The 20,086-nt window shown below is 40.8% G+C and overlaps 1 protein-coding gene across 2 annotated transcripts; it reads right to left on the bottom strand.

Moving 5' to 3' along the window:
* Positions 1–27: 27 nt before the first annotated feature.
* Positions 28–19,905, bottom strand: LOC138968966 (glutathione S-transferase C-terminal domain-containing protein-like). 2 transcript variants are annotated; one of them, XM_070341654.1, is made up of 16 exons: positions 19,749–19,905; positions 14,088–14,285; positions 10,050–10,237; positions 9,472–9,507; positions 9,015–9,088; positions 7,241–7,584; positions 6,235–6,371; positions 5,479–5,711; positions 4,949–5,015; positions 4,164–4,260; positions 3,545–3,660; positions 3,158–3,202; positions 2,876–2,965; positions 1,719–1,925; positions 1,135–1,198; positions 28–748 (listed from the first exon to the last, which is right to left on the bottom strand). In XM_070341654.1, exons 2-16 carry the CDS (start codon positions 14,275–14,277, stop codon positions 597–599), a joined length of 2,040 nt encoding a protein of 679 aa, XP_070197755.1. In that variant the 5' UTR covers positions 14,278–14,285; positions 19,749–19,905; the 3' UTR covers positions 28–596. The 2 variants fall into 2 exon arrangements, with proteins under 2 accessions (XP_070197755.1, XP_070197754.1); XM_070341653.1 differs by having other exon boundaries at positions 19,691–19,895.
* Between the last annotated feature and the right edge of the window lie 181 nt (positions 19,906–20,086).

The following is a 20,086-nucleotide window of genomic DNA, read 5'->3' as shown; positions in this document are numbered from 1 at the left end:
CACATTTAAATGACTTGAGGAAGCAGGTTTATTTCCACATCTTTATTTTTCAGTTTCATTGTTTGGTGAAGAACTTGGCATCCACTGCTGTTACACAAAAGATTCTAGCTCAAGAACACACAACGCAAGGCTAAAACAAATGGGAACAAAAATTATTCCATCATGTGTGATTTTAAGAATATACTTCATCCATCGACTATCACTCCTTATCCACAAGGAAAGACTGCATTTCACTCCATTCACAACATAAAAATGTACTGAGTTTAATCAGCAATACTTCCTAAATTCACCTCTCTCTCCCTCTGCTGAACATTCAAAAGCAAATACTTTACAGTGCACTTGCTGTTATTGTTTGAAAGAATCTCATGTGAAATGCACAAAAGTAGCAAGCAAAATAAAGAGAAAACATTCCATTATCACATGTTACTTCATCAACTCTCTCTCTCAGTAACACCACTCCCACATACTTAAAACTTGCAAACTTCTCACATTTGACAAGAAACAACAGTCACTGACACACACATATTCAGCTGCCAGCAATCGTTGATTGTATGATGGAATCCTGGAAATATTGCATTCTTTAACGGTCTCCAAACTCAAGAGGAAGCTACACAATGTTTCTGGCCAATGAGGAGGTTGTTCTTGGGGCTACAGGTCAGAGGTTGCAGGGAGGTCAAGGTCACAGAGTAGCCAGCTTCTCGAGCCAGTTCAGCACGGTCAGAATCCACCAAGTTCATACACTGGCGACCTGAAGGGAGTCCAAAAACACGTTAAAAAACATCTTTGCCTCCTCATTTTGTTTTAATTCAGTGACCATGTAATTAGTTAATACAACCAGCACCAAATTAGTTAATACAACCAGCACCAAAAAATAGTCCCCCCGCGGGTTAGGGGGAAGAATTTACCCGATACTCAACAGCATGTCGTAAGAGGCGACTAACGGATTTGTCAGCACACAAAGTTGACTCTGAGAAATAAATCTCTGGCCGAACGTGGGGACGAACTCACGCTGACAGCGGCCAACTGGATACAAATCCAGCGCGCTACCGACTGAGCTACATCCCCGCCATTGGGGGATCTTACAAGGGAAGTTCCACTGTATGTGCTGACTTGGGACATTGTCATTGTACCGACCTTGCTGTTCCAGAGCGATATTGAACTCAGTCTGATCTGCTGCATGTCCCAGCGTCAGAAATTCCTGCCAAAAAAAAAAAAAAAAAAAAAATGAAAGTATGAATGACCCATAAACAAGTTCTTAAAAGGTCATGTCAAGGTCATGATGGGTGCAGACTCAAGCTAAAGGTCACCTACAATTCCAAGTACATTTAAAACAGGACATGTAAAAAAAATTCTTTTCGTTTGTTTGTTTTCTTGGTTTGACTGGGTATACATCTTTTTTCTTTCCGTTTGCATTTCTTTTACCTGCATATGAAACACAGTGAATAAACTTTTTTTATTCGCCCGTATGAGCAAAATACAGAAATAGCATTTTGAAATGGATTCGAGTTAGTGTCAATGATTTGGATACATTTCCAGAACTACTGCACTTCATATAATGTAATAAATATTTCAAAAAGAGGCCATGGGTAGAGAAAGGGGTCTGAAGCATGACAAGAAAACACACAGAGATCTTGCACACACAAAAAAATAAAAATAAGAAACACCAATGTTGCTCTTTTTTGGAACAAATGTGTCCACAATCAAAATTCGTCCATTACCGTGTATGATACGTTCTTGTCCTGATACATGCGACTGCGAGGGTAGTCGAGGAGATGGGTGCGCTGAATGCCGCCATAGCAACAGGGGCAAATAACAAAGGCTGCATGGTTGCTGAGACACTGATGGAGCACCATGTCCGTGGCGGAGCCGCATGCATGGAGACACACGCCTACATCAAACGTGCCCACAAAGTAGTCCATGTTGCACTGCAAACACAATGTGAAGAAATTAAATTAAATACAGTCGAATCTCCGGAGCAACCGACAAAATTAGTGCTTATAGTCAGGTGGTCGCTTTTGAAAGGCAAATTATAGAAAAGAAAAACTTGTTGGGGATCCTTGGGACTTCAATGGGAGTGGTCATTGCAGGCTTTTAAGAGGTGGTCGCAATGGCAGGTTCAACTGTAACAGCTTAGTGTGAGCGTACTGATGTGCTACTTCTCACAATGTACCTGTGTAGCTCTTCATGTTACATGAACCTTCATCCTAAAACTTTTTTGGACTTTATCCAGACTTTTAATGTTGAAATTGTTTTTTAAATGTTTAGTAAGATTCCTTCAAAAATGCATGATTACCACCCCTCAAGCCCTTCAACTCCTCACAAAAAAGTACTAACAACAGGCTGATTCACTCAGACTTTACTTTATTTGGTGTTTAACGTCGTTTTCAACCGTTCAAGGTTATATCGCGACGGGGAAAGGGGGGAAGATGGGATAGAGCCACTTGTTAATTGTTTCTTGTTCACAAAAGCACTAATAAAAAAATTGCTCCAGGGGCTTGCAACGTAGTACAATATATGACCTTACTGGGAGAATGCAAGTTTCCAGTACAAAGGACTTAACATTTCTTACATACTGCTTGACTAAAATCTTTACAAACATTGACTATATTCTATACAAGAAACACTTAACAAGGGTAAAAGGAGAAACAGAATCCGTTAGTCGCCTCTTACGACATGCTGGGGAGCATCGGGTAAATTCTTCCCCCTAACCCGCGGGGGGTTTCACTCAGACTACGACTCATACCTAATAAAAACAATAAAGGCTTGCTGACACAAGAAACAACATTGCTAGATGTTTCCATCAAAGCAGCACTATAACTTAAAAAACCAAAATGCATCTTCTCTAAACAGAGAACTTTGACTGGATGGCCCATACCTGGTAGAGAACAATGTTCTTGGAGTTCATTTGTGCCATTCTGCTCTGTGCCTTGGCCAGGGACTCTTCTTTGTTTTCTACCAAGTAAATCTGCACAAATATACATTGTCATTCAGTGGAACCCTACTTTTAACACCTCCCAAAATCTTAAAAAGGAGGGATAGTCTTGAAATGGAGTTAAATTTAAAGAGATTATCCGACTATTTTTGGTCTGTTCATTAATAATTTCTTGTACTATTGTTTTTGTTGTTGGTTTTTGTTGTGTGTGCTTCACATGTTTACCTTGCACTGTGGTAACACGTGTGCTATGGCTATCCCAAGATGTCCCTGAAAAACAAACAAAAAATATGATAGTGAGAACATCATCTAGCCAAAAATCAGCCATCTCAAGTTTGCAAAATATAAAGTGGCACCAATATGCTTCACACACACCATAATACATTAACAAAGTAAAGCTCCCTCCAAAATGACATGTTTTAACATTGTAAATGTATGCATGCACACATGAACATACAAACAAGCATACATAACCGCTTCCATACACCCACACACAAGGGTTTATCGTGAAGCAGCTTCTTACCAAGACAAGGCAGAGTGTACTGGTGTGTGTGTGTGTGAGGGGGGGGGGTATCTGTAATAATCGATTCTATATGCTTCTTTGTCACTTACCCCACCGCTGCAGAAATCTACAATGGTATTCCCTGGTCTAGCCACCTCCTGTACGGCCGTCACCAGGTTCTCAAGCTGCTGACACTTCCGCTCTACACGTTTGGCTGGGACTTTTCCTGTTGACAGCAAAATCTCAGTGTTTTTACAGCACTTAGGCTTCAGTTTGCTCACACATAACAGGGGGGCGGGGGGCGGGGGGCGGGGGAATATTGCGAACCTTGAGTTACAAACCGACGAATCTATTTTGATTATTTTTACAAAATAGGTGGGTTTTTTCTATGAAAGGCGAATTTTACAGGGCCTTTGCCCCCCACTGGACCCCAAGTGGGGCGCTTCTCGTGACCAGCTGAGGTCTTCTTCTTTGTTCTTGGGCTGAAACTCCCATGCACATTCGTGTTTTTGCACGAGTGGGTTTTTACGTGTATGATCGTATTGACCCAACCATTTAGGCAACCATACGCCTGGAGAACCAGCTGATGTTTTTATTTTTCTGATTTTTTATTTTCTTAACTTTTACTCCTGCTACTCACTAAGAGGAGGATAGTGTAATGTTCTCTTCCCAATAGCAAGTGTTGCTGCCGACATGCATAAACATCACAACAATAACAAATTGGCTGACCTTCTTTAGGATTCACACAGTCAGGAAAGGTGTCCCATTTCAAGCTGACGTTTGTTCCACAAGGGTGCAGGCCTACTGTAGGTTCAATGCCGCAGTCCTAAAAACAAATACCAAATAAAAATATCTTTAAAAATTCTGTTTACAAAACTTGGTTCAAATTTCTACAAAACTGTTAATCATTTCTGGTTTATTTTAAACCATAAGGAGTAAGGATTAAAGACTTGCAACAAATGAATTACTGTATTTTCGGAACTACAAGGCGCTTCACTGTACAAGGCACAACCCCCACTTTTAACATAAAAAAACGAGAAAATCCTCACAAAAACACTAATAATAAAAATAAATAACTTTTCTATTGCGCGAATACCAGCAATTATTGGCTCCAGGCGCTTTACACATTCATTCTAAAACAAACCAGCACAAAAAACACTACCAGCGTATTGGGTCAAGCCAAAGAAAGTACACAGTGGAAATATGTTTGCTCTGAAAGCCACTGGGCACCTTCCCTGCTCTAATCAAACCCACTGTACTCCACCAGCTGAGATTAGCTGCCTGCCCTAGTTTACAGACAATGGCCTTGTGACCCAGGGTCAACAACAGATAGTGAGATAAATTAGACTGTCCATTCAAGACTCAAGGCTCAAAGATTTTAATGTCCTTATAACAACAAGGAAAATTGCCTTGCATTGTCATGCGATTTAAAACACAAAAACATCTTAAGAAACATTCTCAAAAGGAATAGGACAAAAAGACAGTTGCACGCCTAATAAGTGCCAGAAACTTACCTTCATTTTGCTCAAGGCATCAATGACTTCTGGTTTTAATGCCTTGTGCTTGGTACGACACCTTCGGCTGTGAACAACAATACTAAACATTATAGTGTATTCATTGTTGTCAATACAAGCTGTGCGCAAAAATTATTGCAACAACTTGTGTACCCCCACTAAAGCATTCATTCCTTTGTCATTTTAATCAAACTTATTATGCCAGTTAAAGAATTCAACTTGGCTATCTGGCACACTTTTCTGATCAAAGATTTCTTTCACAGAGGTCACATGACGGCTGCTTAAATAAGGGTTAAAGAAGTTAACGTTACTAACACATTTAAAATTTAATGAGATCTGAAATGCTTGTGCCTGCAGGCACACAAGCATTTGGTTTCTCGATCTCTCTCACATGCACTTAATTCATATCTAAAATGCTCTGTTAAATACATGTAGTTTAATTAAGAAACATAACTGAAGCCAAAAGTATAACAGACTTTTCAATCAAAAGACAAAACAGCAAGTTTACAAACAACCAAAAGTCTACAAACCTGAGTTCCATGTCATCTTCTGTGATCTCCTGCATGGATGGTTTTGTAAAGCGTACTCTTCTCTCCCCTTGCTTTGCACCATCGGCAAGGAGTGCAGTTTTTAGTTTTTCAAACTCAAAGCCACACAATGTGGACGCTGATTCCAGCCGAGGCAAAGTGACCATGTGACGGAGCCAGGTAAGGATTCTGGGAAAATGATCTTCTAACCCACAAAGGTCAAACTGTAAGGCCTCCTGAAACACAGAACCTACAATGATAAATAATATATATGGAACTCTGAGCATGTAGACAACTCTGCAGAGCAGCTGCTGTGAAAGGGGGACTACTGCCCCATCGTGTCACAACTGTAAAATCAGACTGACGAAAATCAGATGCACACTAAAAACAACAACCAGACAGCAACAACAGAATCATACATAATTAAAGACAGAAAAGAACAAACAAACGTCACCAATAAAAAAAACAATAACAATCTACAAAATCTCAATACATATTTTGAATATCAAATCAAATCAATTAACCAATCAATTAATCAAAAAAGGCAGACTCTACATATGTATATATATATAATACTGCCTAAAGATCTAGAACAATAAATTTCAGAAAAAGAGGAATCAAAAAGGAGGGAATCTTAAAACGGAGGTACTTTTAAAAAGGCAATGAACAAAAAATCTTTAAAAAAAAGGAATGGCGGAAATGGCGACCAGTCCTAAATGGGGGTTCCTCTGTAGTGGGAGAAAGTGAGGAGAATATTACCAGTAGGAAGTACAGGTAAGAGAAGAGACAGAAATCAGCGATGGTCATCTCGACGCCCTCTGAGTACAGGTGAACCAGCTTGATATCCAGGTAAGTCAACTTCTGCACCACTGTGTTCATCTGCTCCCTGCTCATACCTGTTTTACAATGAATAATACAAGGTAAATATGAACACAAATAAACATGTCTGTATAGGTGAGTTCTATATTCATTCACCATCATACACTGAACGAAGTTGGCTCAAAATGTTTGGATTGTAGGGTATACATTTTTTGGGCTAGTTTTGTAACAAATCAAATTTAAAAATAAATTAATTTAAAAAAAAACACACTTCATTCGCAGGTTTAATCCCTCTGCATTCAATGAACGTTTCACAATTTCGAATTATACCCATAGAGTGTTAAAAACAAAAAGTGACCATTTATTCTGTGACATTTTCAATACACTGACATAATACACAAATATATCATCACCACCACTGCCACACAAACTGCTACTTCAGATTGGTTCACTGTGCATAATACACAAATATATCATCGCCACCACTGCCACACAAACTGCTACTTCAGATTGGTTCACTGTGCATAATACACAAATATATCATCACCACCACTGCCACACAAACTGCTACTTCAGATTGGTTCACTGTGCATAATACACAAATATATCATCGCCACCACTGCCACACAAACTGCTACTTCAGATTGGTTCACTGTGCATAATACACAAATATATCATCACCACCACTGCCACACAAACTGCTACTTCAGATTGGTTCACTGTGCATAAGCAAAGCAGCATATGGTGACAACAACCAACCAACATCATAGAAAGGTGGATAAATTATCTTCTTCTTGTCAATGGCCTGTCACACTTTGAGGACAGTTAACAATAATGAGGAGTCAACAATATTTTAGCAAAATTAATAACAGAATTAGCATTACAAAAAAACAACCAGAAAAATAGAAGAAAAGAGTGCCAGTGACACAATCAAAAAAAAAATTACCTATTCTGGACTCATCTTGCAAGGAAAGACCCGCCATGCCTGCAGTCTCATCAGCACCCTTGCAAACTCCATTTATTTCCTTTCGCACACAGATCTTTCTCCAGCCGTGAGAAAGCTCTGTTTTTCTCTCCAGCACAAGATGCGAACCATCTACCCTCACACTCTGCAGCACATCAGTATGGTTTTCAGCGTCCGAGAAGTCTGCCTTAAGTCTGGACAGCTCTTGGCGTCTTTGTCTGTCATCATTATGGATTTTGGGAGGTTTTTCATAATGAGCTTCAAGTTTTAGCAGGTCTGCTGGTAGTTCAACCACTGCTGCATCATCCTTTTTCTGTCCGGAATGCCTGAGAAATAAATCGAAAAACATGTAACAGAAATTGAACGAACACAGCAAAAAATGTTTGTGCTTATTATGTTTATATCTGAGTAAGGTGATGGGAGTGTGGGGTGAGGAAGGAGGGGGGTCCTCTACTTGTTTGCTGATTACGGCTTGTCACTTTGTCAATTTGTTTTTGGTTTTTAATAACTTCTCATTTTCTCCAAGATGTGTAAAATGTGTAATCATGTCAGCTCAATTGCATTTACACTAACCATAGAAACATGATTTACAAACATTTTAACATTCCAGGCAAAAACACCAACATCCACAAACAAACCTGCCCTTTGTGGCTTAGTTGTGAAAGTGTGTTTTTCTGTTTTCTTTGCAAAACATGACTGTTGGAGTTCTTCAAGGAAACCAAAGGCATGACAAAGTTATCTCAAATCACAAGCATCATTTTTACATTCAATTACCTTTACAATCCCAAGAAAGTTAGATATAAAATAAGACACAAACTGGTATAGTGTGAGTATGAGTCCGGCGGGGATGTAGCTCAGTCGGTAGCGCGCTGGATTTGTATCCAGTTGGCCCGCTGTCAGCGTGAGTTCGTCCCCACGTTCGGCGAGAGATTTATTTCTCAGAGTCAACTTTGTGTGCAGACTCTCCTCGGTGTCTGAACACCCCCGTGTGTACACACAAGCACAAGACCAAGTGCGCACGAAAAAGATCCTGTAATCCATGTCAGAGTTCGGTGGGTTATAGAAACACGAAAATACCCAGCATGCTTCCTCCGAAAACGGCGTATGGCTGCCTAAATGGCGGGGTAAAAAACGGTCATACACGTAAAATTCCACTCGTGCAAAAAACACGAGTGTACGTGGGAGTTTCAGCCCACGAACGCAGAAGAAGAAGAAGTATGAGTCATGTTTGTTTGCTTAACGCCCAGCCGACCACGAAGGGCCATATTAGGGCGGTGCTGCTTTGACATATAACGTGCGCCACACACAAGACAGAAGTCGCAGCACAGGCTTCATGTCTCACCCAGTCACATTATTCTGACACCGGACCAACCAGTCCTAGCACTAACCCCATAATGCCAGACGCCAGGCGGAGCAGCCACTAGATTGCCAATTTTAAAGTCTTAGGTATGACCCGGCCGGGGTTCGAACCCACGACCTCCCGATCACGGGGCAGACGCCTTACCACTAGGCCAACCGTGCCGGTGTATGAGTCATGAAAGAAAGAATGAAACATGAAAGTTACAGTGGAACCCCCCTTTTAAGACCCCCAGTTTAAGACCTTACTTTTTCATATGTTTTGTTCATAACCCTTGTACATTTTCCTCCATTTGAAAACTCCCTCCTTTTTGAGACCTGATTTTCCACTGTCTCAATTATTTTAGACTGCTGTCTTAAACAAATATTTGCAAGAATTTCCAGTAACTGTGCGACTCACGCTTTGACATTGTGAACCAGCTGTGTCACACTGTTGGGTAGCTCCACTTCACACAGTTTGGTCCATCCTGACACCTGCATGAAGAATAAGTTCAAACATGATAGTGGCATCAAACATTATTTACTGCTTCCAGGCTTTAAATCGTACATGTATATCTGTCCATGACTCTAAGTCTAATAATCATTTACACCCTAAACACTGGATGCATATCTTTGTTTCATTTACAAATGCACTACAATCAATTCTCAACACACAGAAAAACATACACTAAATTATTTTTTTTCAATTAAAACATTGGCCCCAAAAATACATTACGAGAAGGCTACTCATCAACAGCAGATTTTTTAGCTTGTAAGCACAACCATACCCATTTGCAGTATATATATATTCCTAAGATCTATACTTCTTCAGCGTTCGACACCTAAGATCTATACAAAAATGAGCATTATGTTCATACCTCAGCACACATCCGAAGGCTGCCTTGTCGAAACCCCTGCAATTGACAGAAGGCAAAACCATAATTTTCAGTCCCAGAAAGAAAGATTTCAATTTTTGGGAAGATAACATATTCTTGAACTGATGACTTTTGCAGTTTAGTTCTGCAGTAATGTACTCTGTAAGTTCTGACTACTCTTTAAAGTCATCATAAACTATACATGTTCATATTCTCAGCTCTTTTTTTAAGCATTCAAAAAGGGAAAAATGCTGTATACACAGTCAACAATAAACATTCACATTTTTAACCTTGTTATTCATTTCATCCTGTTTCATTTCATAATTCATTGATTATACCATTTACTAATTGTTATGTTTAATTCTTCATTTATTTTCATCAGTTTATCTAATCCATCTTTAATGAACATCGGCCTTGTTATTCATTTCATCCTGTTTCATTTCATAATTTATTGATAATATTATTTGGTAATTGTTATGTTTAATTCTTCATATCAGTTTATTTAAATTGTATTCCATCTTTAATGAATATCAGCTAATACATGTAATAGAATACATTTGTACAAAGCCTCACAGTCTCACCAACAAATCAATGAGTCCTTGGTCAGGGGCAGCTGAATGAGCGACTTTGATGACGTGTCGGATGATGACACAGAGACCACTTCGCACCATGTTTGCAGCAGAGTCCAGTACGGCAGGTAGCACAACGTTGGTGATCAGTTCCGGCAGGGACGCTGTGTTTGTAAACTCGTACCCTGTGCTAGCCAAACCTGCAGGACATTCCAAGAGAGAAGAAAACAAGAATTTATTTCACTGTGCAGCATAACGGCCATTTGGTGTTTGTCCTGAAGTGGGTAACATTCGTCACGTATACACTCTTTCCAAATATGATACAGTAATAACAACAACTGGTGTGGGTAACGTTCGTACACACATACACTCCTTCCAAATACAATACAGTAACAACAACAACAACCAAGGCCAATAGGCTTAATTACACAATAACAGGTGAAAGGACTGTGGAAAACACAGTATTGGCGTTAACTGGTAATTACCGGTTGAAATAAGAAAATACTGGAACAAAATTGGCTGCTGGTATGACCTACCGGTTGATTTTTAGAACAACCGGGTTTTTTTCGCTGGTGAAACAAGCAAACCAGTACTCTGAGTTAGACTCTTACTGGTTCCAATGACCAGCCTACCGGGGTTTTTTCTGGACTGTTTGCATCATAAAAGTTTGTGTACCGGTTTGAAAAAATACTAGCGCCATCACTGAAACAAGACAAAGTCAAACTCTGACAGACTGTGAATTATTTTCCTTGACTGGAGTCTTTTAAGGGACTGACTTTACCCTTCCCTAAAATTTAAAGTTGCATGATATTTCACCATTCTACTGAGGATCTCTCTCTTGATTTTACACACACACTTCACACAAACATACAGTGGAGTCCGGGTACAACGAATCTCAAGGGAGATACATTTTAGTTCGTTATATCAGTAATTCGCTGTAGAGTTTTCAACCCTAAATGGCCTTAAGACAAGTTTTCCCACTCACCTTCAAATGATCGTCCCCAGGGCCGGACTACCGGGGGAGGGGGGGTTATGGGGGTTGCGCAACCCCCCCCCCCCTAGCCTAAACATGTACCTCACTTATTCAAAATTTTTTTTTACTATTGTTTATTTTATGTTTCATGCAAGGAGCGACCATTTTCCTATCTCAGAATATGACCTACCCCACAAGGGACTCTGCCCCTTGACCCCGCCCCCCTGGACCACCACTTGCAACCCCCCCCCCCTCCTCTTAGCCTAGTCCGGCCCTGGTCCCATCGATCTTTCCTTGGAGAGTACACAATCTCTGCATGTTTTCAACAGCTTCATAATATAATCCATGGAGGCATAGTTCAAATGTTCACTTTACTGTCACAATTTTAGAAGTAAAATTCAAAAAGTCGTGTAAAAGCATGTACATATACCATGTACATTCTGATCAATCTCCGATTTCATGGTGTCCACCAGTTCTGGTGCATGTACTACCCTGGCCAAGTTTCCTCTCAAGACATCAAAGAGACCGCCCCATAGGTTAAACTCCCCATAGGTTAAACTCGGTCACTGACCCGGGAGTGACCCGGGTGCAGGAAGTGTTTCCTCTCTCATAAAGGGGAACCACCTCTCATACTGCTAAAACTGGGTCAATGACCCCTGGGAAGAAGGTCACAGTGTCTATAAACAAGGCCACCCAGCTATCACAATGGACCTGCCTTTGATCTCGCCTCACACGCAGTAGCCTTGTGACTTTTTAGAGCACAGTCATAGCTTAGCAGCTGATTGGAATAGTGAAAACACAGCGGGTGCACCTCCCGCTGTTTGTTCAGAGTTCGCTCATCACGCGATGTGCACTTGTGTTTGTGTATTTTTGTCTTTGGAGACAGTTATTGACATCAGTTCGTTGTAGCCTTGTGTTTGTCACGATCTGGTGACATAGACCAAGAAAGTGTCACTCAGTGGGGTGCCTTCTCTTGGTCAATTGCGACTGAAAGCGCCTGTGCGTGAGTCGGGGCTACACGGCAGAGTTTTGCTGACAGCGCAGAGCACGGATTTTGTGGCGCACGGATTTTTCGGGGATAATTCTGCTTTGCGAGGCAGAATTGTGGATAGCTGAACTTGATATGTGACAAGGTCAGTCACGTGTTATTGGCTAGGTGGTCTGTGAGAGACACAAGGACGGCGCACTTGACACTCAGCGGCAGAAGAAGAAGGATCGAATACGACGGTTTCTAGAGTATGATGGATTTCACCGAATAGAATATTCGGCACTCTAGGGGAACTTCAGCGAGTTATCACCTTCTCACTGCCACATGTTTTGCTGAGGACGAGTCGTCAAATCTTTCCTTCGTCGTGCGATGGTCTTCGCATAAGTATATTCGACAAGGGGTTTCTGGATGTTGTTGTCACTGTTGACGAACAGAGGCCATTCCAGGGAGGAAGCGGGTTTTGCTTCCATGAGAGTGCTACATTCATAGGCTGTTTGAGGTAATAAATCATTATTTAACGCTGTTGACGAGTCTGTGTTTGTGGAATGAAATACTCTCTGTTGTTCTTTCCAGGTTAGCGCATAATTTGCTCTCTGTGACGCTAAAATACTAATCTGTATATGGTTTTTGCAGATAGGGAGAGAAGGACGGAAAACGGCTGTTTTGTTGTTGTGAAAAGTCCGCTTGTGCAGGCCCACGTGCTCGATGAGATATGTAAAGATGACATGTTTAAAGGTGGAGGGTGAGGGGTAGCTGACATGTTTAGTGCACCGATGCTTTCTGTTTGCAGCCTTTTCCTAACTTCTGTTCGGCTGCCATCTGCGGGACCACGCTAACCAGCACACCGGCTAACCAGCGAACCGGCTAACCAGCTAACCAGCAAACCGGCTAACCAGCTAACCAGTGACTGGGTGCGGCGCCTGATGCCTCCACAGTTCCCTGCTTCGTCACCACGCTAACCAGCACTTCATTCGACGGAGCAGTTGTGGAGGCTAAAAAGACTAATTACAGGCCGTCCACCCAGTGGCCAAAGAAAGCTAAGTGCACCATGTCTTTGCACCCCGTTGACCACCGTTGTTATTTTTGCTATTTGTGATTATACTTGAGTAGTGACGACGTGGGGTGTGTGACACCTGCATGAACTAGCACTTTTGGAGCAGAACAGTCGTATTTTCTTATCTTTACACGGGATCAGCGTGTTACTATAATTTTCTATATTCTAACTGGCATTTTGTCAGTGACCAACGTCCATGTTCATGGCATCCTCCAGATTCCGAGTCTGACACAACCGTCGTACGAAGAAGAAGAAGAAGTCAGTGACCATTGGTTTTTTACGTTTTGTGAACGTAAAAGAACGTATTTTGAGTGAAGTCTCGAGGGAGGTGGAGAGTTTTTACATAAACAGGCGTCTGAAACTTATACTTTTGTTGTCTCTATTAAATTGTATGACTGCGAGAGTGGATCGTGGTGTGGTTAGTTAGTTAGTAGTAACTAACCGTTTCATAATCACCTTAAGTGATAGATTGAAACGTGACAGACTTTTAGAGACAAAACGGCTCTGGGGCGATGAAAACGTGTTTGTTATAAGAGGGGTTCGTTATGCAAATGAGTTCAAAAGGTTCGTTGTGGCCGGAAAGTAACAAGTAAGAAATAGAAGGCTGTCTGCCGGGAAATCAATGGCAGTTCGTTAAAAGCGGGATTTCGTTATACCCAGGTTCGTTATACCTGGACTCCACTGTACTTGCATGGGTGCAACCTGGAAAATTCCAAAAACCGGCAAAAGTTGGGGTCCAGCTTTTTTAGTATTTAAAATGCCAAAAAAAACCTCTCCTGGAACAAAAACATCGGCAGCCGATGAAACCAAAAACCGGCTGCCGGCGTGTAGCCGGCAGAGTTGCACCCATGTACTTGAACACACACATACATACGTACACACATACCTACAATCTAAAGTCCAAATATATGAACCCACACACACACAAATCAAGCAAACATAACTTTTTTTTTGGGGGGGGGGGGGGGGGGGGGGATCAGTTTTTCTACTAGCAAATATCACTAAACATTTTCTAACTTCAACCCAGCCACCTACCTGTCTTGGAAATTGAGACATATTTGGAAGATGCCTCCAAGTTCAGTTTATCAGGTTTGACAAAGACCAGATGAAAGGAAGACGGTCCTGCATAGTTGGTGACAAGCAGCAGGGCGCAGGATGACAAAGGTAGTTCAATGCAATCTCCATCAGATGACAGACGCCCTTCTAGATATAGAGTCACAGCCATTCCAGTACCTGAATCATATTATATATATATATATATATTATATATTTATTTTCTATATCTTTATCTGGCTGAGTTAAAGGCACAGTCCTTCCCAATCCCATGCAAACAATTCGGCTCCCCGTCTCAGATGTGGTCAGGTTTTTACACTCAAAAAGGCCATCCCTCCACTTGGACACATACCAAAAATCAGTAGCCTGACTCGATTCTATGCAGAGATGAAACAGCCAAGTCAAGTTTAAGTTTAAGTTTTATTAGTCCATAACCCATGGGGGCATTGTGAACAATAAATACAATCAATACAATCATGATATATGCTAATAAAAAAAAATTATGAAAAACTGTTACAAATTCTATTAATAAAGTCCAAAATATTCTTTAGCAATTTCTTTTTCTTCGTAGCAAACAACTTTTTAAATTTAAGTGCATTAGTTTTTTTCCATTAGTAAGGTGGTAACAACTCAGCTCTTTCTTCTTTGAAAAAATCACAGACAAATAAATAATGGAATTCATCACCTATGTCATGTGATACACATTTGGTGCAAGTTCTTTCTGACCTCGGGATGTTAAGATAACGTTCTTTCTGTACAGGCAAATTGTTGTTTAATGTTCTAAACTTCATCATTGAAACACATTGCTCATATGGCAGGTGTGTGACATAGTCTTCACATGCAAAAATATCTTTAAACATTCGATAATTCCAAAACATTTTTTTTTTCCAATTTCTGTAAACCATTTATGGATATACTGGTCATACAAGCTTTTTTTTACTTTCTTTTTAAACCATGCGCTTGAGTATTGAACATTTTCTTGAAAAGTCCAAAGGCCAGAGAGACCAATTTCATTTAAGGTTTTTTCAATAAAACATAAATAATTAGATTCAATCATCTTGTTGATATACAATTTATAAGTAAAGCAATACACAATGAAAATTTATTTTTATGAATAGGACTAATCAGTTTATACCAATAGCAAAGCATTCTACATTTCATATTAGCATCTAGTGGATATTTTCCAAGTTCACCAAATATCACTTGTGGGAAGGACTGTGCCTGTAATTTTCCTCTTTTTTTGGTTGAGATCAGATATTTTTCATTCATGTCCAGGGTTTCATTTACTAGTGCGCCCTGCGCCATTGGCGCATCAAATCTGAAAATGTCCCATCACTATTCCCTTCAGTGCGTCAAAGTGCGCATTGAGATTACGTACCACTGCGCCACCGAAATGTACACTTTCTATAGATAACATGATACATGTACAGCGGCTAATTCTCAGATGGCATCATATTGCACCATTTTGCATCTTTGGTATAAAAAAAACCCACCGCATACAGGCCTCGTATGCGCGTCTTGCCTTCGACTATGTCCCATCGGAATTTGGCTGAGGGGGACAAATGTCCTTTGCCTTTTTCTCCCAGGTTAAACCCTGCATGTCTTGCCAAATCTACAACCAGGGGAAGAAGGCTTTTTCATGGTTTGGGCACCATTCAAGACAGGTGATCGTTTTCGCCATAATTGAGTAAAGTTGATGGCAATTCCATGAGGATCTTCAACTGTAATAATTGTTAAGAGTGAGTCACAATTTTCTTTCAAGGAATTGAAAAAAAATGGCCGGACTAGGTAATTACTAGGGGGGGGGGGGGGGGGTTACAGATGGGGGTCCAGGGGGCGAAACCCCTTGATGGGGGTCCAATTAAAGCTGAACGTTTTTTTATGTTTCTGGAGGGAAAGGAAGCCTCTCCTTGAACGAAAAAGGTAAATTCGACAGCAAGCTGTAGCAATGAAGAAGAAGAAAGAAAAAAAAAGCGTTTGGGAGGTCCATGCTTAAGCCAGGGGGGGGGGGGGGGGGGTTGCGCAACCCCTGAACCCCCCCCCCCCCTAGTCCGGCCCTGAAAAAGAGTTCTCAGTTCAAGAAACACACTTTAAAATAACAGGCTGCCTGAATTCTTTCAACCTGTTAGCCTGTAAAAACAAAAAAAAAGTAAATGTAATAAAGTGCACTAGAAATTATTTCGCTGATACAGTAGTCCCTTCCATTTCCGGCCCTTTCGTGGGCGTGAACCTACCCGGAGCGGCCAGCTTTCCCATGACTAATGAGTTTTCCTTCTATAATTGACTCTTAATGGCCGTTAACCTGTCTGACGCGGTCAACGGTCACTGATTTTTGCCCTAAGGTGCCCCTCTTACTCGACAGGAGCGGCCACTTAACGGCCACTTGTCACTTTCGCGGGCGAGCGCCTGTGGTGTGTGTGTGTGTGTGTGTGTTGTGTGCACAGACGGCACAGCACGAGCAGACGACATGAATACTTACGCATGCGCAAACTGTAAATACAGACATGCGCATACATGTACATTTACGGCAGTCACTTCCGGATCGATCACAGCTGATGTGAGTTTGAAACACTTGTTTATCTGACACTCAAATACATAAATAATCCAAACAACACACATAGAAACATACGAAACAATAGCTTAGCCAGGACGATCGAGTTAAACACGCAAATAATTAAGATGTATAAACGAAAGCAAAACTAACAGAGACAATGAATCGGCGGCTCGTGGATGATCGCTTTCTTTTCTTCATGAAAACTTGATCGTGTTTTTTGGGTTTTTTTGGAGGAGGAGGGGGCCTGTAATGAACGGCCACCTGATATTTGCGGTCACCTTTGCAATGACTAATGGGTGACCGGATATGGCAGGTACTACTGTAATTAGAAAACAAAAACAGCAAAGCTGATTGCATCCCAATTCAAAGCTGTAATTGTTATAACTGTTGTGCAAACTGATTAAAAGTTTGCATCATAATTGAGCAAACTTTGAAGTTTTGCTATGAATATGATGCAAAAAATATGTAATCACTAAAGGTCTTCTTCCTTAAATAAATAAAATACTGTTTGTGCTTTGAAAACAAATGAGTCACCACACACACTGACACAATTAAATGAATCAAATGTCTGACAAGATCAATAATAAATTCACTAATTCCATTTAGAGTACAAGCAGACTGAATTGTCAATATCATCCGGTTGAATATGTTTTATATGTGTTGTACTAATGAGTGCTGCATATTATCCTTAAAATTAATATTAAAAAACCTACGGTTTTAAGCCATTAAGGACTTGAGTGTTGCATATTATCCAAATATTAACCTCACAGAAAACTGTTCAAATATATATATATATATCAACTGGTGTTTAATTCAAGAAGAGTTGGAATGTAATAAAGTCTGTTAAAGACAACAATTCTGACATCAAATTTATCGGATTGTGTCTGAAATTAATGGTGCTAAAAGTTAAAGGACAAGAAGCTGAATAAACAACCCCTTTAAATCTGCCTTTTATCAGTGCTGATAAACAACATTTTTGTAACCTTGATAGGGCCAAAAAAAAAAAAAGGTCTGTTTACGGTAACCCGACCGACCCTAGTTTTTTCACGCGACCCTAGACTTTTTTTTGGCATTTGGGGGAAAAAAAAAAAAAAAATCTAGTTTTTTTGGCAAAATAACGTAAAAATATGGTTTTTTGGAAAAAAAAAAAAAAAAGAAAAAAAAAAACAATCCCGACCTACCGACCCTATTTTTTTGGCCTATGTTACCGTAAACAGACCTATTTTTTTTTTTGGCCTAGGCAAAAATTAAAGCCTCAAGTTTACATTATATGTATGATATAATTATCTATGCAACATTCAAAAACTGGACTGATTATTAAAAACTTGATGGCATACAGGCATGAAAACATTTAAGCATGTCAAAATGTTCATGATGCTAGCCGTTGGTACTGATACACAGGAATTTATCCCCGAGTACGCAGTACTAGGGTCCAACAGACTTTAATTGTGTGTCTGTCTGTCTGTCTCGACTTAACAGCTTATTGCTGGGAAACTACCGGGCGCAGTTCGTTCAAAGGTTGATACACTAACTTGATAATAGGTCCGATTGATCGTATTAAAACTTCATAATGTTACCTGGGACCTAAATGCGAAATAATCCACAAAAACGACTCTTGGCGGTGGGCGCAATTCGCGGTGGGATAGAACTGCTGTTCGGCTATTAGAACAGCGTCACTGGGCCTGAGCTCACATACGCTGCGGGTGCCACTGAGTTCGCGTGCTGCGCGACCTAATTTTATGAACGAGCGAAGGGAAGCCAGCCGGCTTCATACCTCTTGTAGTCTTTTTTCTCTCGCGCGGTGTGTGTGTGTGTTCAAGATTTTGTGCACATGTGTTAGTGTTACTGTTTGTGTGTGTGTGTGTACCGTATGTGTGCGTGTTTGTGTGTGTGCGTGTGTGTGCGCGTGCATGAGTCTGTACTCGTGTGTGTGTGTGTGTGTGTGTGTAAGGAAGAGAGAAAGTGAGGGAGAGAGAGTGTGTGTGTGTGTGTGTGTGTGTGAATGTGTGTGTGCATGAGTTTGTGTGTGTATGAGTGTGTATATGTGTTTGTTTGTAAAGCACATCCTCGGCTCGCATGCAATGTATTTATATAGCAAAGGGAATGCCTGTAATTCACACAGAGCAATCACTTGGTCTTAAACGTGCACAAGACAAAAACTTTCATACTGGGGGAGCGAACCAGTCTGAAGAGTACTCGGGTCTAGCGCGAGCGTTTTTTATATTTGTTCTATTTTTAGCCTCTGGTGCCATGGAATGATTCAGAAAGGATGTCGGGTGCTCATTGATTCGTTTCTTCTCCATGTGCATAGCTATACTGAGCTACTGATTTGCCGGTGTGGTTTTTTAGGCAAATCTCATAATCTAGCTGATTTTCAAAAGCTGTACAAGCCAAAAAATAAAATACACGAGAATCAATGCCTCTTTAACAATTTGTCTCGGATACTACCAATTATATATCTTAATTATTCATATTTATCAAGTTGAAACCCAGGTACATACATATGGGGAATGAAATAACTCAAATGGATTCAAGAGTACCCATTTCAGCGGCATTGTGTATGTACACGTGGACAATAAAACAACGACCAATTTACAACATGTATCTCTAACAAGAAATTCCTCCGAGGTAGGAAAAACACCCCCGTTGGTCAAAGGGAAATAACCATTCTCACTGCCACCAACTGAGAAGGTTATTTCCCTTTGACCATTAATATGTCCCGCTATAAGTCCTTGTAGAATCTTAATCCACCAATAACTCCCTAACCGTGTGTTTGACTGGTCCCAATTTTTGTAAGGACCGTCTCAGGAATGTATAGAACCTGTTCACCAAGTTTGGTGACGATCGGTCCGTTCATTCTTGAGATCTATATGCGAACACAAACACACACCCAAACAAACAAACAAACACATCGAGCGAAACCTATACACACCCCTATACCGGGGGTGTAAAAATACACACACACACACACACACACGCCTCCACACATCCGTTGCTTCAAACTACCAAGTCAATCAATCTGAAGAAAGACCTGAATTTAACATCATGAGCAGCCTGAAGATCAACTCTACTCTCTGTTTTGTCAGCACCTGCTAGTTCAGGGATGTCTGGCCCAAGGAAAGCTATCTGGGACGAGAGGAGTGTTTTGATACGAAACTTGAAAGAGATGCACTGTGTTCCCCTTCCAATGTGTAACCCTTCACTTCCACGCTTGCTTTCGGTGTTTCCCTACTTCTCCAGACCAGTGCATTCCTGTGCAACGAAATGGGGGAGGGAGGATTGGCCTTTGTAGTGCACCTGCTTTTCAATGCATCAGTGCAATCTTGCCAAACGGCAGATATTCCTGCAGGGGAAAAGGAGTAATTTATTTCTGAAATGTGCCTGAGGGAAGATCGAACGACAAAACCGCACATCGCGGCTCTGTCAA

This window comes from Littorina saxatilis, linkage group LG6, assembly GCF_037325665.1.
Source record: "Littorina saxatilis isolate snail1 linkage group LG6, US_GU_Lsax_2.0, whole genome shotgun sequence".
Classification (NCBI taxonomy): domain Eukaryota; kingdom Metazoa; phylum Mollusca; class Gastropoda; order Littorinimorpha; family Littorinidae; genus Littorina; species Littorina saxatilis.
Note: the sequence above shows the minus strand (reverse complement) of the source record. Positions and strands in the feature narration are given on the sequence as shown.